We start from the raw sequence: 16,407 nt of genomic DNA, 5'->3' as shown, positions 1-16,407 counted from the left end.
ACCAGTGCCTTACTGACAGCTGTGTTTCAGTTTGAAATGATCAGAAAGTATTTTCTAGGAGATGTCAACAGTGGGCTGTCACTCATCAAAGCCATCTCTATTGCTTTCTCTTCACTCTCTCTGCCCTCTTCTGTCCGTTTACAGGGTCTCATGTACCTAGGCTGGCTTTACACCCATGTGTAGTAAGAATGAACTTGAACTTCTGATCCTCTTGCTTCTACCTCCTGAATCCTGTGATTATAGAGGTGTTTCACCTTGCCAGAATATTATGTAGTGCTGGAAATTAAACCCAGGACTTCTACCTACATTCCCAGCCCAAAGCCTTTTCTCAGGTTGTTGTACTTAGAAAACTGACGCAGGAGAATCACACTTCTAAGGTGAACCCAAGTCAGACCCTATCTCTAAACAAAACAAACCTTTTAAAAAAATTTTAGTCATCATTATGTTCTAGATAGTCACTTCCCACACTGTGTTATAAAAATCAGGTATTATTTTACTCATTAAAATCAGATGATGTAAGAGCCCCTATCTTTCATTATTTTGGGTCAATTCATCTAGAACTAGGCATGCACCTCTTTGCCTATAACAAATTGATGGTATTACACTCTCAGATATTGTAGTAGCATTGTGGTATATATTTTAATTTCCTTCTGTTAGAATAAAACTGTGAGGGGCAGGTATGGTGACCCATTCCTGAAATCCTAGCACACAGGTAGTTGAGGCTAAAGAGTTCTTAGGAGTTAAAGCTCAGTCTGGGCTGCCTGGTGAAACCCTGTGTCAGAACTCAAAGCACACATGGCCTCCCTCCATTGCCTGCTGACGTGTGCTGTGAGATGCCCATCCCTTTGGATGGACAGCCCTTGCTGCGTAGCCAAGGTTTTTGTGCTCCTTGGCAATAGTATACTGAATTTCTTATCACATTAAAAGTAAGGCTTGTTATTGCCATTTTGAGGCCATTGACGAAAGAATTCACATGAATATCATTTTTTATTTCAGAAATTCCATTACAGAAACCTTCTTCTTGGAGAGCATGATGTCCCTTTGACATGTATTGAGCAGATTGTCACAGGTAGGTGGTGTTCTGCATGTGATAGAGGATCTTAAAGGATAGCCTCAGCTACCTGGGAGGCCAGGGCTAGCACAATGATCATTTCATACAATGGAATGGGTCTCTGAAAGTTGATTGAAGTCCAGAAGTATTCCTTAAAGGGCCATAGTCCCGAGTGTTTGAGTTGGAATTTTATTTCTGTTGACTTGCTTTTACATTTATTGCTTTTGAATTCCTAAGACTCAACAAACAGAGAAATCAAGAAATTCTTGTTAAACGGAGATATGATTTTTAAAAATTTATTAGTTGTGGTCTCTTTGGAATTAAAAATTTAATCATTAAATGTATCAATGTAAAGATCCTCTGAAATATCACCGAAGCCATAGAACCAAGCCTCCAAAGTTGTAGGAGTTAGAGGAGATATGAAGTCAGGCAGAAGCACTCAGCGGTGGGGTCTGCTCCAGCGGTGGTGTCCGCTTCAGCAGCAGTAGGGTCCGTTCCAGCAGCAGTGGGGTCCGCTTCAGCAGCAGTGGGGTCCGCTCCAGCAGCAGTGGGGGCCGTTCCAGCGGTGGGGTCCGCTGCAGCAGTGGGGTCTGCTCCAGCAGCGGGGTCCGCTCCAGGAGCAGTGGGGTCTGCTCCAGCGGCGGGGTCCGCTCCAGCTCTGGGGTCTGCTCCAGCAGCAGTGAGGTCCGCGCCAGGAGCAGTGGGGTCTGCTCCAGCTGCGGTGCTTCAGTACTGCTCTCTGCTGGGACATTGTTGAAGGATCCTGAAGAGCACCAGGAAAGAACGTTGTCACATTTTCTTTTTCCTTCTTCAGTGAACGACCACAAGAGGAAGCAGAAAGTCCTAGGTCCCAACCAGAAGCTAAAATTTAATCCGACAGAATTAATAATTTATTGTAAAGACTTTCGAATTGTCAGATTTCGCTTTGATGAATCGGGTCCTGAAAGTGCCAAAAAGGTAATGCTGTTAAGCTTCAAATTCTCAGTTCCATTCTCAGTACAACTTTACTATTTTTAGTTATGTGAAAGTTGTTTTTTAAAATATAAGTATTTTTACTCTATTTATTGTTTATGCATGTGCACATGTGGTGGTAAGAGGCCCCGTGTAGTTGGGCCTCTTCCTACCATGTGAATCCCAGGGATAAAACCCAAACTCTGAGGATTGGCTGGAAGCTCCTTTATCTGCTGAAGCCTCTCCTGGCCTTGCATACATTTCTTAATTGCTCAGGTGTTTTTAGGGAAAGTTATCATTAGTTGTCTCTTTAAGTACACTTAAAGCCAAGAACATTAAGGGAACTATTTTCTTGTATCAATTTATAGCTACTTTAAAGTAACATGTATTTTTTTTATCAACTACTACAATATTAAAGACTCCTTTTCAGTTGTAGAAATAAGCATATTTTCTACTTTCTGACTGTGCGAGCCAGTTTCTTTCCTGGTTAATAAATGTTGAAAAGTTGGAGATCTATTATAATTTCTATTAGTGAGGCTTTTAATTTAGTCCAGAGAACTTCATGAACAGAGTGAAAGCCAGGCTCTGGCTCACAAGGATTGGTAAATGCGTAGTTGTAGAGGAGGCCTAATGATTATTAGTGGTTTAAAGAAACCATAATGAATTAATTATATTCTGCAAAGGCAGATCACAACTTTTTAATTGACTTCTAGGGAATGTTTAGTATTTACTCTCAAAGTAAAAGTCAAGAGCAGAAACCATTTCTTTGGTCCCTTGCTGTATGTAGCTTTGCCAGAAGGATGAAGCTGTAGATCACCTACCCCTCTGTTTGACATGATGCAGAAGATGCAGAAAGCTATGAGAACCCCTGGGAAAAAGCCTGCTCCCCAGTACCAGGAACAGAGCAGCAGTGTCCTGATGGACCAGGACTGACACAGTGCTAGCCTACCAAGGATGCATTTGTTTTCCTTCTTAGTAGACTGCAGTAAAATTCCTGTTGTTGCCAGTTAAGGTCGTCAGAAGTATCTTAAGGCAGCTGTCTTCATATCCTTTGGTGAGGAGGTGGTAGATTTGTTGTTAGAACTTGAACCAGCAGTTTCTCCTCTGAAAGGCAAGCATGAGATGGGTATCTAAAAACCATATGGCTGCTGGGACAGAGTGACAGCAGTGTGTCTGAGCTAATGCTCTTATCTGCAGCCGACATAACCATCGCATGAGCACCCAGCTTGGTAACTTTAAGGCTTCGTTCAGTGGTTGAATTCTGCTGTTTGTGATTTTGGCATTTTACGTCTGTGTGCCCGCTCTTATGTAGAAAGATTGTAGGACTGATTAGGTCGAACAGTACAAGTAAAATATTTAGCCAAGTCACTTTCTCAGACTTAAATATATACTCGTAATGTCCTTTACCAAAGAAGTTAGAGCCTACCTATGAACTCTGTCACCTAGATGTGCAGCGTGCTGAGAGCAGGGGTGCCGTAGGCTTGTGTGCGACATTGAGTTAATAGTGTTTCACCTGGGGATTCTAGAGTTGGCCGAATTTTCTTTCAGAAAGTTTAAAGCTTTTCCACTCTTACTATATTTTTCAGACGACATATTCAGTGAACGGAAGTCATAATTATTTGGGTTCTTCTAGAGTACTTGTTGGCCATGTTTCTAGAGTACTTGTTGGTGTGCATTCTGTAAAGAAGGTTTCATTTTTCAGTTGCTCACATTCTTGGGGGGTCCTAGTTAGGGTTTCTATTAAACACCATGACCAAAAGCAAGCTGGGGAGGAAAAGGTTTATTTGGCTTGCACTTCCATATCACAGTGCCATCACTGAAGGAAGTCCGGACAGAATTCAAGCAGGGCAGGAACCTGGAGGCAGGAACTGATGCAGAAGCCATGGAAGGGTGCTGCTTACTGGCTTGCTCCTCGTGCTTGCTCTCCCTGCTTTCTTATAGAACTCAGGACCAACGGCCCAGGGATGCACCACCCACCATGGGCTGGGCCCTCCCCCACTCATCACTAATTAAGAAAATACCTTACAGGCTTGTCTACAAGCCGATCTCATGGAGGCATTTTCTTAATAATTGAGGTTCCCTCCTCTCAGATGACTTTAGCTTGTGTCAAACTGACATGAAACTGTCCAGCACTGGGTGAGGAGTGGTGTTACTGGATAACTCCTTCACAGTGTGCTAAGTTTTGAGATTGAAAGAAGGGCAGGCTGTGGCTTCTTGCCATAAAGAGTGCAAGTCTAGTCAGGATGAAGCCGGGACAGATGAGTGTGAGGGAATGATCACAGTGACAGCATTGCAGATGTGCTAGCACCAGCGGGGAGTCGCCAGCTGGAAAGCATGGTGAGCTTCAAAGCCAAGTTACAAACCAAGTATAACTGGGGCCCATAGAAGTACTCTTTGTCTTCTGTGCAGGGCTGAGGAGGAGGAGGAAAAGGAGAATAAGGGGAATGAGACAGAAGACATCTGCTGACTTACATGTTTTATGTATGGAGTTGTATATGGCTAGCAAAACTTACTGGCTTTTAAATTTCAAGTGCAGGTTTTTGTGTCAATTCAGTAGGAGCTGACGCCATGACATATACCTGTAGACCTGGTTACTTGGTAGACTGGAACCAGAAGATCTTGAGTTCAAGGTCAGCCTGTGCTGCAAACTGAAATTCCACCTCTGAGAAACAATGAACCCTGCAATTATGACTGTGTGGACCCTCCTTTCCTATGACAGTGAAGCAGGAGGATCATCAGAGCTCAGCTAGGAGTTCAAGGCTGCTATTAGCAACACAGTGAGGCCCTGTCCCTAAGAGCAGGGTGCAGTAAGCATCAGCTGTGGAGTGAAGGCTCAGTTTATTTCTCCCTGGAATCTTTAATGTAAGTTTCCTATGGAAAACGCTTTGGTTTTTGTAAGGTCTTTGAAAAGAATCAGGTGTATGCTTGGAATTCTGTGTCTCATGAACTGTGGATTGTTTTTCAAACACTGAAAGCATTCCTGTTTTTTGTTTGAAATAGGAATGCTCAAAATACTAGATTGGCTTGCTGGTTCACAATGTTAAATGTTGCTCTAACCCTGACTGTCTGACTCTTTTTCAATTGTGCCATGACTAATTAGGCTAGTTTGTGCAGCTGTATCACTTGTGCTGTCGTGAGAAATAAGGGTATCCTTAGAAAGGAGTTTAATGATACAGAATTGGACATTTTCCTCATAGAAACTTTGAACTACCATTTCCTTTTAATGTACCCTTGCTCAAAACTGAGGTATAAAAAATAAATTGAAATATTTTCAGATTATTTTTTAATGATTTATAACTTTAAAAAATGCATGGGTAGATCGATGAATAGTGATTAAATTGAGTATCTGATGTCTATTTTATTTTCGGTTAGAAATGAAGTTTGTTCACCTAATTAAAGAGTAGGGCTGGATGGCTCAGTAGTTAACAGGTACCTCTGCTCTTAGAGAGGACCTGAGTTCAATTCCAAGCAACCAAATCAGGCAACTCCTAACTGCCTGCAACTCCAGGCATGCTCTCTTTTGGTCTCTGGACATTTTAGGCTCATAGACATTTTAGGCTCATATATATATATATATATATATATATATATATATATATATATATATTCAAAACAAAAAGGTTGGAGAGCCAGACATAGTTGTACATACCTGTAATTTCAGCATTTGGGAGACTGAGACAGAAGAATACTGAATTCAAAGCCAACCTGAACTTACTAGTAAAACACTTGAGAAAAATCAAAACAAAAGATCAAAACCATGTTGACCTGTGTTTGTATAGGCCAAAGTTCAACCTCAGGAGCTATCTACCTTGTTTTTGAGATAGAGTGTCTCACTAGCCTGGAGCTTGCCAAGTAGCAGGCTAGGCTAGCTAGCCATTGAGCCTCAAGGATCTGCCTGTCTGTGCCCTGCACCTCTGGAATGACAAGTGCATATTGCTGCCTCCAGCTGTGTGTGTGTGTGCGCGCACACTCGCACGCTCTTCAGATAAGGTTTCTTGGTATAGCTCTGGTCATCCTGGAACTCACTGTCAACCAGACTGGCCTCTAACTCAGAGATCCACCTGGCTCTGCCTCCCTAGTGCTGGGATCAAAGGTGTCCACTACCACCTGCCTCCACCACTTACGTGGTTCTGGAGGTCAAACTCTGGGCATTATGTTTATGCAGTAAGCACTGTGTGAACTGATCTTCCTCACTAGTCCTAGCTTAGGTTTCCTTGAATCAGTCTCACTTTGTAGCCTTGGCTGGCCTGGCTCTCCCCATGCAGCCCAGGCAGGCTTGAAAGTGGTAATCCTGTCTCAGTCTCCCATATGCTGGTAGGATTGCAGATGTGAGTACACCTGCATTGGGCTGTTATTTTTGCCTGAAACTTGATATTCATCCTTGGTACTGAGCCACAGAAATGTAGGGAACTTGGTTTGCTTGCAAATGTGGTAAAACTGGAGGTTAATCATCCCTTAGATTTGATGTCTCCTGTGCTGTGCTTCAATTAGAAGATTAATTGACTATGGGTTTTTCCTTACAAATTATTAATTAGGGAATATCTGTATAGTAAGAATAATTTTACATGCAAATGAGATCTTATAAAGACTTTCAGAGTCTCTTACAAGAAGAAGCAAGGAATTTGGACACAGTCTTTTAGAACAGTGTGTTGGGAAAAGTATAAAACAAAAGACATCTGGCTTTCTCTCTCCTTTGGGTGTTCCACAGAAACAACATGACTCTCCTCCAGATATGCAAGTGTACATATGCCTGTGCCAGACAATAGCATTGCGTGTGTATAATCATGCTTCTAAAGAGCAAATTCAATTTGCAATACAAACTTCCCTTCCTCAGGAAAGCAGCTGTTGTAGAAGGCACTGAACCAAATTTCAGTCTCATGGTCTTACTTATTGTCTTTAAGTGTACATGCTGCTTGACATACCTGCTTTGAAGCTACTGTGCCACTGTGTGGTTTTTAAAGGGGCTTTAGAAATAGGCTATGTTGGGTTTTGCTTTATACGTGAGATTTGTGCTATTTTGCTTCATAAACATGTTCCATCATTAGTGATCTGTGAATTTCTTCTCTGTTAATGGGCCTATGCAGCTTTCTGATTTTCTTAGAAGAAGCAGAAGACTAGTTATAGTGTTAGTTAGCATTTTCATGATTACACTGGTAACTGATCTGTCTGCTAACATGCTTAGTGCTGTCACTGCCAGACACAGTGCCTGTCCAGAAAGTCACAGGTGATGCTACAGCATGCAAAAGCTTTAGTTTCTTAGTCTCCATCCAGGGAAGTTTGCTAAGACTCATATGTATTAGCTCTGGCTGTTTACAAGAAAGTAGGACTGGCTGGGAGAGCAGTGGGCATGGCAGATGCGGCTGCAGTCAGTCAGACACAATGTTTACAGATATGCTTTCGTCTGACCTTAGATGACTAAGGGAACCTTGGAAAGGTAAGAGTTGTTTAGTGAGGAGGACTGTGCAAGTACTTGGAAACCATGGCAGCTCGCCAAGACAGCCAAGTAATTAACCAAAAACACATTTTAGAAGACAGTTCTTAAGTGTAGATATCTAGGATTCAGGGAAGCCCACAGAGGTACCATAAAACATGTCTGGCTTCAGGATGTAGTTACGGCAGCGTAGCAAAATAGGGCAGCCATAAGAAGTGCTGTAAGTGTGTGTATGAAGTAAACATGGCCGTAGACCCTATGAAGGCATAGATGGAGAAGCTTCGCTGCTAGAAGTCCTTCAAGGAAGACTTATTTCTCTTCCAGTTGTGATAAAGTACTCTGACCAAAGCAACTTAAGGGAGAACAGCTCACAGTTCTGGATTAGGAGCCTGAAGCAAGCTCTAGGTCACACCACACCACAGTAACAAGAACAGAGAAGTTTGCTTTTCCACTTGCACAGTCTGGGCTCCCTGTCTAAGGAATGGTTCTTCTACCACAGTTTAGATGGACCTAGTTAGGGCGTGTCCAGAGGCTCATCTTCCAGTGAGTCTAGGTTCTGTCAAGGTGACAGCACTGAACAGCACACAGGTTGATGTACAGAACAGGAATTGCAGAGCGGAAAAAGTCGTCTTATAAGATTGTAAGTGAGACCCTTACAGGATGCTCTGTGGTTAGGCACTGAGAAATTAAGGCAATAAAAGTTTTAGGAAGATTTTCCTTTCATTAAAGTCTAGTGGTAAGTTATGTCTCCTTGGTTTATGCTTTAACTTTTTATGATAGGAAATGTTATTATCTGGAAGATGTTTTAAAATGCAGTCTAAGCAACAAGCTGACATATACTTAATGGTTAATGGAATTTGCATCAACTTACTCCAGACACCACTGCTTTGAGATGAGCTAACAATAAACTTTTCTTGCTTGCTCATTGTCAAAAGTGTATCATTCTGGTTTGTGCTTCACCTTTAAGTCATATATAACCACTTTAAGAAAGACCATCTTTCTTTCTTCCTCTACACACTTGTTTCTTCTTTGTTCACGTCAGGGCTGTTTTCTTCCTCTGTCTCATCCATGGCTTGTAAGCATGGAACACTGTCCTTCCTTCCATCCAGTACCCTTTGAGAATAGTAGTGTTTCTGTACACGGAGTGCTTTTGAAGGCTAGGCATGCTCAGTTGTTAATACTTAAAACAGCTCAGGCATTTCTGTCATTTCACAGATGAGAAGGCCAAGGCTATAAGAAAAGAACCAATTCACACAGGTCATAGCAAGTGCTTAGTAGAGCTAGCACACAGGTCGTGATTTATGGGTTTTTCTAGCCCATGCTTTTCTAGTCTTAATCCATTTCACTGGAATGCTTTTTAAAATGTACTTCTTTATCTTATCTAGATATAGATACTCCTAATTTTAATTTTTTATGATTGTGGTTTAAAGTTAGATTTTTTTTAAATCCCTGAAGATTTTTAAAATCCACTAAAATTGAAACTTGGGTTTGGTTGTTGTAGAGTGGATATGTTGTTACTATCTTTTTGGAGAACGCTTTTCTAGCTTTCAAGTTTTATTTACAGATAAAATTGTTCCACTTAAAAATTGAACTCTGCAAATACATATTGAATGCTTACAGTGTCTTGGGGGGCAGAACAATGAAGGAGATAACTTGGCCTTAAATAGTTCTTTCATATTCTAGGTCAACAGAAAAACATGTAAATAGTATCTGTAGTCATTGCCCCAGGATGACTCTCCCAGTGGCTAAAGCCTGACTGTACATTTCATTTAACTAAGTGTGTTAAATTCAAATTCTAAATGTAGAATTTTTCCTAGGTATGCCTTGCAATAGCTCATTATTCCCAGCCAACAGACCTCCAGCTACTCTTTGCATTTGAATATGTTGGGAAAAAATACCACAATTCAGGTAAATATGAAAATATTAAGTACTGTGACTAACTTTACATGTGTCCATCTTATTTGTATGTTTGTTGGACTTTTAGTGAGTGTAGGGTTATTAGCGTCCTAGCTACTAGGAGACAAACACCATGCCCTAGAAGACACTGTTTGTCGGTGTCTCTTGAGAAGTGACCAGGCAGCCATAAGCCCTAGCTTGTAGGAGTCAGAACACCTATTTTCCCTGTAGGCACTGGTTTGTATTTTGTGCTCCGTATGTCTTCTGTTATTTTTATTTGGTAACTTGGATTTTAAAACTGGCAGAAAACCAAAAGATAGTTGAAAACCACAAAATTTCTAGCAAAATGTGATTTTTATATAAAAGCTGAAATGGTTAAAACCTTTTGGAAGACTTTGTTAAGATTTTCAAAATACTGACTTTCTGTTCTGAATAAGACCAATGAAAAGATGAGCATTTGTGAAAAATAGATATATTCTAGGCAATTTTGTGGTAATTAAACAGTTTAGTCCACATATCTATGTTAGCTATGACATCATCAAGAAAAAAGCTTAGATTTGATTATGTAATTCTGTTTTAAATACTCTGTTCTAGATAATGTAATTCCTAGTACAGTGACCATGTATCTCCTGTTAGCCTCCTCATGGGTTAGTTAGTGACTGTACAGTGACAGCTGTCAGAAGTACACATTCCACCAGTGCTCACAGAAGAAAAGTCAATGAAAGATCCATTTGTCCCAGCATGGACTAGGGCAGTGGTTCTCAATCTGTGGGTCGTGACCCCTTTGGCAAACATCTATTTTTTACATTATGTAAAAAAATTTACATTATGATTCATAACAGTAGCAAAATTATAGTTATGAAGTAACAGTGAAAATAGTTTTATGGTTGGGGGTCATCACAACATGAAGAAGTATATTAAAGAGTCACAGCATTAGCCGGGCGGTGGTGGCGCACGCCTTTAATCCCAGCACTCAGGAGGCAGAGGCAGGCGGATCTCTGTGAGTTCGAGGCCAGCCTGGTCTACAAGAGCTAGTTCTAGGACAGGAACCAAAAAGCTACGGAGAAACCCTGTCTTGAAAAACCAAAAAAAAAAGAGTCACAGCATTAAGAAGGCAGAGAACCACTGTTCTGGGGCTTATAGATTATTAATTGTACTGAACTTCTATACTTCTTACCTTAGAACACAAGGTAGTAAATAACATAACTTACAGAGAGATGGCTTAGAGGTTAAGAGCACTGGCTGGTCTTTCAGAGGACTTGGGTTCAATTCCCAGCACCCACATGGCAACTCACGACTCTCTGTAACTTCAATTCCAGGAGATCCAATACCCTCACACATGTGTGCAGGCCAAACAACAATGCACATGAAATAAATAAATAAATAAATCTTTAAAACTCTATAGCTCACTAATTGTACTGAACCTTTATACGCCTTACATTAAAATGCGAGGTAGTAAATTCCATAGCTTACGATGCGAGTGCACTTCAGCTCACCGCGGTGTCACCGTATAGAAATGTGGCGTTGGCGCCTGGGACACAGATGCTTTCAGTACATCTTCATGACTTTGAAAATACCGTCTCAGAACAGCTTTCATTTTCTACTTCATAGAACCTGGATAACACAGTATTTGTGTCTTAATTTTTCTTATCCATATGTATAGTAACTATAATTTAGTCTTGAGCAGTACAGTTATTTTTGAAGTTGATACTTTTCTGTAATTCACTTCCTATCTGAAAACAAAGCACAAATCCTTGCGGTGATCACCATGCTCATTAGTGAGGTACCATTTCAGAACAGCAGCTCGGATAAGCATTTCCAGTCAGCCTTGGAAGCCGCCTTCATGCTGCTTTTTCCTAATAGCAATGATTTGGTGGCTAAGTAATGACTTTTGCAAAAACATAATGACTGGGCTCGCCAAGTACAATCAACTGTGCAGTTGGTGACCTGACACCTGCATGAGTTACTGTTTGGATCCTACCTCCTTCATTTCTTGTGGGCATCTCCAGTCTATAAAACTTGACGTTTTCTTATAAACCAGTCCCTCTTATTTTCTTATAACTGGCTGATGCAGTTGGATGATTAATAATTACTTAAAATATTCAGGAGCCCTTTTTAATAGTCCATCCTTCTAACTCCTCCTCCTTCAGCAAATTCTTCATAAGCATAGTTCTGGCCAAAGCTTTACTCATAGGGTAACATCCTTTAATATCCTTCCATGCTGTTACAGAAGCATAAAGTGCATCCCTAAGATCAAAAGGAGCCTGAAACTTGCATACACTGCAGTACAGTTCACTAATTTGTGAGTGAAGGATGCTCATTGCCCTCTCTTGAGAACCTCTGGATGGTACCTTGACTCATTGGCTGGATTAAAGAAGCCCCTTTTCAGGCAGGTAGGTGACAAGGGTGTTTCCACAAGTAGGAGCTGAAGTTGGAGACTGTTCCCTTCGGTTATCTGACGACTCTCCTGCTATCTTAGGCACTCTCCAGCACCAGATGAGTAAGACCCACTTCTGAGAGGATCAGTAGCCATCCACACTGCAGCGAGCATGCTGAGGTACAGGGCAGTGTGCAGCTGCACAGGCTTTGGAGCACTTGCTGCACACACACACCTAAACATGCTACTGCAGTCCAAAGCTGCCCCATTAAAACATGTACATTTGTAGTGAGCTTTATTAAATTTATCCTCTCTAGCAATGTAGTCCTTAAATTAGGATTATAGAATTCATTTTAAATGCTTATTTGAAAAAACACATAGTATATAACTCTTTGGAACAATGTAGGAATTGTCAGTTTGTTGCTTGGGTGCTTCTAGCGTTCTTAGTGTGACTGACTATAAACGATGTGACCAGTCTTTTCTCCTCAATGCTAGCTGCCATAGCAGCAGAATCACTGTAGAAACAGTATGTTGGCTCCTCTGAGGCTCACAGGGTCAGAGTCTCTGCTAAGAGCAGCCTTAGTATTTTGAGGTTGCCTTCTTTGCCCTTCTTTGTGACTTGTAGTTCCCGCTGTGCCACCACAGTGGCAGGCTTTCTTTGCGTATATTGACCATTTTTCCTATCTTTCTTGTTGCATGAGCTTGTTCTGAGTGTCAGTGGGGAATCAGTTACATAGAAGCACTAAAATAGCATCACATTCTAGGGCTAGATATCTAAAATACTATAGCAAATGCCGGGTCAAGAATTCCTAGTGCCTCTGTTCTTTTAGTCTGCGAAAGAGCTATGCGTCAAACCTGTCTGGTATCCATCAGGAAATCCAGGACTAGCTCGCTGCTGCAATCCTGAGCAGTCCATGGTTAGAGCAGTCCTTTAGGGCTTTTTAGGAAACACTAGAATTTGCAGTCCGTGCAGTCAAATTACTTATCTATTATGCATTGCATAATGAACTCTCTCCAAAGAAGACACAGAGCTAATGGCAGTGTAGTCAGTCCCAGCTGCTGAGAAAGGAACTGCAGAACGGCGCACACGCATCCAACCCAGAATGGTCTCACTTTGTGTTCAGAAAATCTGTCTATTCATAAGGAGGTCAGAGAAATAATCCCAAATAGTAGAGCATCCTCACGTGATTTCAGAAATTCAGAAAACTAGGTATGAACTCAGCTGGGGATTTGCTGCTGAAGTGCTAGCTAACTCCCACAAATGAGTGTGTTCTTTCTATCCGTGTTCTGTGATGGCTGTCCTGATAAGTGGCCAAAGTCTGTGGTACAGTGCTGAGTAGCTAGCTAGAAGACACCATTTCTCTCTTTAGCTTTAATGGTAATGCTGTTTGTTGCAGGTTCTAGAAAAATACTCTGTATCAAATTGGAAAAGATGTCTTAAAATGAACAAACAAACAAAAAACGGGTTGAGCCCTACCAAAAGTTTTTCTGTACTTACTGAACTGACCATATGATTTTTCCCCCTTTGCATTAGTAATACGATCAGTTGCTTAATGCTTTAGAACACTGTATTGATGAGTCATCTAGAAGCACACTTTCTAGGTGTTGCGTTCCATAGCGGAAGTACTGAAGTAGAGTGGGATCTGAGGATAGAAGCTAATTAGCATTATAACTTTTGTGAAATCCTGTTAGAATCAGACTCAGAATTCCTAACAGCACATCAGACCCTTGTGATCTAGACTAGAGTTCTTCAGTGATGGAGGTGTCCCTTCTTCTGTACTGTCCTGTGTGGTACCCAGCTCCATGTGCCTGTTAAGCACTTGAATTGTCCTTAGTGTACCTTAGTGACTGACATTAGTTTTTATTTAAATTTTGTTTTAGTTTATATATAAATGGCCACTGTAGCTGGCTAGTGATCCTATTCTCAAGTAGCACAGATCTAAATTCTAGGCCTTGTGTAATCTGTAGCTGCTCTTCTACCATGTCTGGCTTTCCTGCTAAATTGTATGGTTTCCTTGATGCTTACCATCTTCCCATTCTCTGCTCTGCATGCCCACCTCCTCCTTACCAGCTACCTGACACTCTCTCTCTTCAGGACCTATTCAGATGCTGTCAAGTCAAGACAGCTTTCTTGCCCACCCCTTTCTGCATCTTTATTGTATATAGTTCATTCTGTGCTCATACTTTCTGTACCCACCTACTACTGTCGGGCTATAGCTTTCAGAATAATAGACAGAAACTCACCTTTCTGTTCTCAGACCTTAGTAGCTCATTGTAAGTTCTCCAAAAACATCTGTCTTCTGCCGGGAGTTAATAATGAACTTTTGAGAATTAACCATTGAGAATGGGGTGTAGCATGTTCACGTGATAATAGGCATTTGCATGGCTACAGGAAAGAAAGAAAGTTGGGAACAATGGTAAATAATTAGTTATGTGAGGGATCTGTATGACCCAAAGAAGCCATTTAAATTTGATTTCTTTAGAAAAGGAGACTCATTGAAATGTTAGGGTAAGAAGCTAGTGTCATGAAGCCATCAGGTAATGAATGTCGGCCTAGGAACTGCCACTAAAACCTGGGGCAGTGAGACACTGGGCCAAAAGGGATTATGTCATCTCTTTTTGGAAACGTTCCTTCCTAAGGAAGTGAAGTCTAGACCTACCTCTAGACTCACCATGTAGGATAGTGCTGTGTCTTCTTGCAATGCACAAACTGCTTTGTCAGCTTTTAAGTTGAGTAGCCATACAGAGCCAAGAATCATCTAGTGAACAGATGCGAACATGTTGCTAGAAAAACAAAATATTCTGAGAACTTGAAAACTGTTGGGTGGATCCATGAACTTCCTACCCCAGTGTGGAGAGAGTATGCAGATGGCAGTTTACCCCTTTGTTCAGAACAGGGAGAAAGTTGAGGCTCAGGAAGTTTCCATAAATTGGTAGAAATGGGAGATAATTGAAAAATAAGGAGAGTAAATGGAGACAAAATGTGGGCAGCAGGCATTGATCATTATATAAGGAAGTGCCTCATAGAAAAAGAACTGTGTGTGGCAAAAGCAGCATCAGCAGCCAGTGGGACAGCTTGAAGTCTTCAGAATCAAGTTGGCTGCTCATCTGCAAGCAGAGGAGATGAAGCAGGAGAAGAATAGGAAAGGAAAAGGTGTCTGTACAGCAGGAAGGAGCCGGCCAGGACCAGGTGAAATTGTGATGCAAAGATTTTAGAGAGACATGACAGATGACAGGCAGGAGGCCACAGCTCAGGGTATGCATGTAACAGAAGACAGCAAGCAAATGCTGGCTGAGACGGGATAGTTCAACAAAATTAATATTACTTTTCCCATAGCCAGCAAAGTTAATGGAGTATCCTCAGGAGGTGGAGGAGTGTGGAGCGGAGTTGGCAGTAGCAGCAGCCAGAGGACGCCACTGTTTGAAACTTACTCAGACTGGGACAGAGAGATCAAGAGGACAGGTGCTTCTGGGTGGAGAGTTTGTTCTATCAACGAGGGTTACATGATATGTACATGGTAAGTCTTATTTTAACATGTGCACATGTGCGGGCACACACACATCTTGAAAAGACTTGTGTGGAGAATAATCCAACTCTACTTCCATTGATAAGCTTGCCAGTTAATGGTTAATACCTGTTTTAAATAAGGTTTAAAGGATACTTTATTTTAAAGTTAAAGACTTTGTAGTATAAATACCATCCGTAACATTTAAAAGATGTTGACAGTGTTTTTTTTTATCATTCGTAATCTATTGAGTATTTGTTTGCAGTTTTCTTACAACTGTCTTTTAAAGTTGATTTAAAATTCAAGAATATTTTACTCTGAATTTGAGTGATGTGTAACATAGGCCTTTTAATGTACAACGTTCTTGTTTTTCCTCTGTTACACATATGCTTTTACAGACATAGCCACATTATTGGTCTGTGGAATTTCCCATATTCTAATTACTGATTTATCTCTGTCCTGTCCTTTAACGTATCCTTTGTATCCTGAGGAGCAATTAGACCCAGACTCAGTGTTTTTGCTTCATCAGGTGGTGCTGTCCCCTGTGCATCCCATTTAGTCTCTAGCTTGCTTGTCGTGTATGTACTTCCTCAGTCTCTGGCTAGCTGGCTGTATCTGTGTATGTGTATGTGCTGACATCTGAGGGCAGTCTGCTTACTCTGTCACTGTAAAGTTCCATTTTTTGTATCTCGGTTTCAGTGTCCTAGAATAGTTTTCACTGAGAGGGAGGATGGCTACCTGGACCTGTTATTTTATTAACGTTGCTGTTGGTTATGTCCTAGTTCTACCATCTTTCTACTTTCTAGCATACTTTCCTCATCAGCTCTGAGTGCCATCAACTATAGCTCATATTTTAACAAAATAAAATACGTATATATAAATAGGTTAGTAAAAATCTTTCTTTTACTCAACAGTTTTTTAGAATAGTGAACTGATGTCCCAGAACTCTTTAAAAGTGACCAGGAATTGTTGTTTCTTAGTTTAATGTCACTTAGTATTGGTGAAGTTTTGAGAATGCCTTGAGACCATTGAAGTCTCATTGGCTGTAATCAGCCTTCTTGGGGACATTGAAGTCTCCATTGGCTGTAATCAGCCTTCTTGGGGACATTGAAGTCTCATTGGCTGTAATCAGCCTTCTTGGGGACATTGAAGTCTCATTGGCTGTAATCAGCCTTCTTGGGGACATTGAAGTCTC

General features: G+C 41.1%; 1 protein-coding gene across 1 annotated transcript in view; it reads left to right on the top strand.

The window, feature by feature from the left end:
- The window catches only part of Mtmr10 (myotubularin related protein 10), a 57,132-nt gene that overhangs the window by 12,123 nt on the left and 28,602 nt on the right, over positions 1-16,407 (top strand). The window contains exons 4-7 of the mRNA XM_041655338.1: positions 997-1,069; positions 1,866-2,008; positions 9,251-9,341; positions 15,044-15,224. Coding sequence (XP_041511272.1) covers positions 997-1,069; positions 1,866-2,008; positions 9,251-9,341; positions 15,044-15,224 — 488 coding nt within the window. The remainder of the gene's footprint in view (positions 1-996; positions 1,070-1,865; positions 2,009-9,250; positions 9,342-15,043; positions 15,225-16,407) is intronic.

This window comes from Microtus oregoni, unplaced genomic scaffold, assembly GCF_018167655.1.
Source record: "Microtus oregoni isolate MIOR12 unplaced genomic scaffold, Mior012 000000F_ref0000247, whole genome shotgun sequence".
NCBI classification, from domain to species: domain Eukaryota; kingdom Metazoa; phylum Chordata; class Mammalia; order Rodentia; family Cricetidae; genus Microtus; species Microtus oregoni.
The sequence above is the reverse complement of the archived record's forward strand: the minus strand, read 5'-3'. Positions and strand labels throughout refer to the sequence as shown.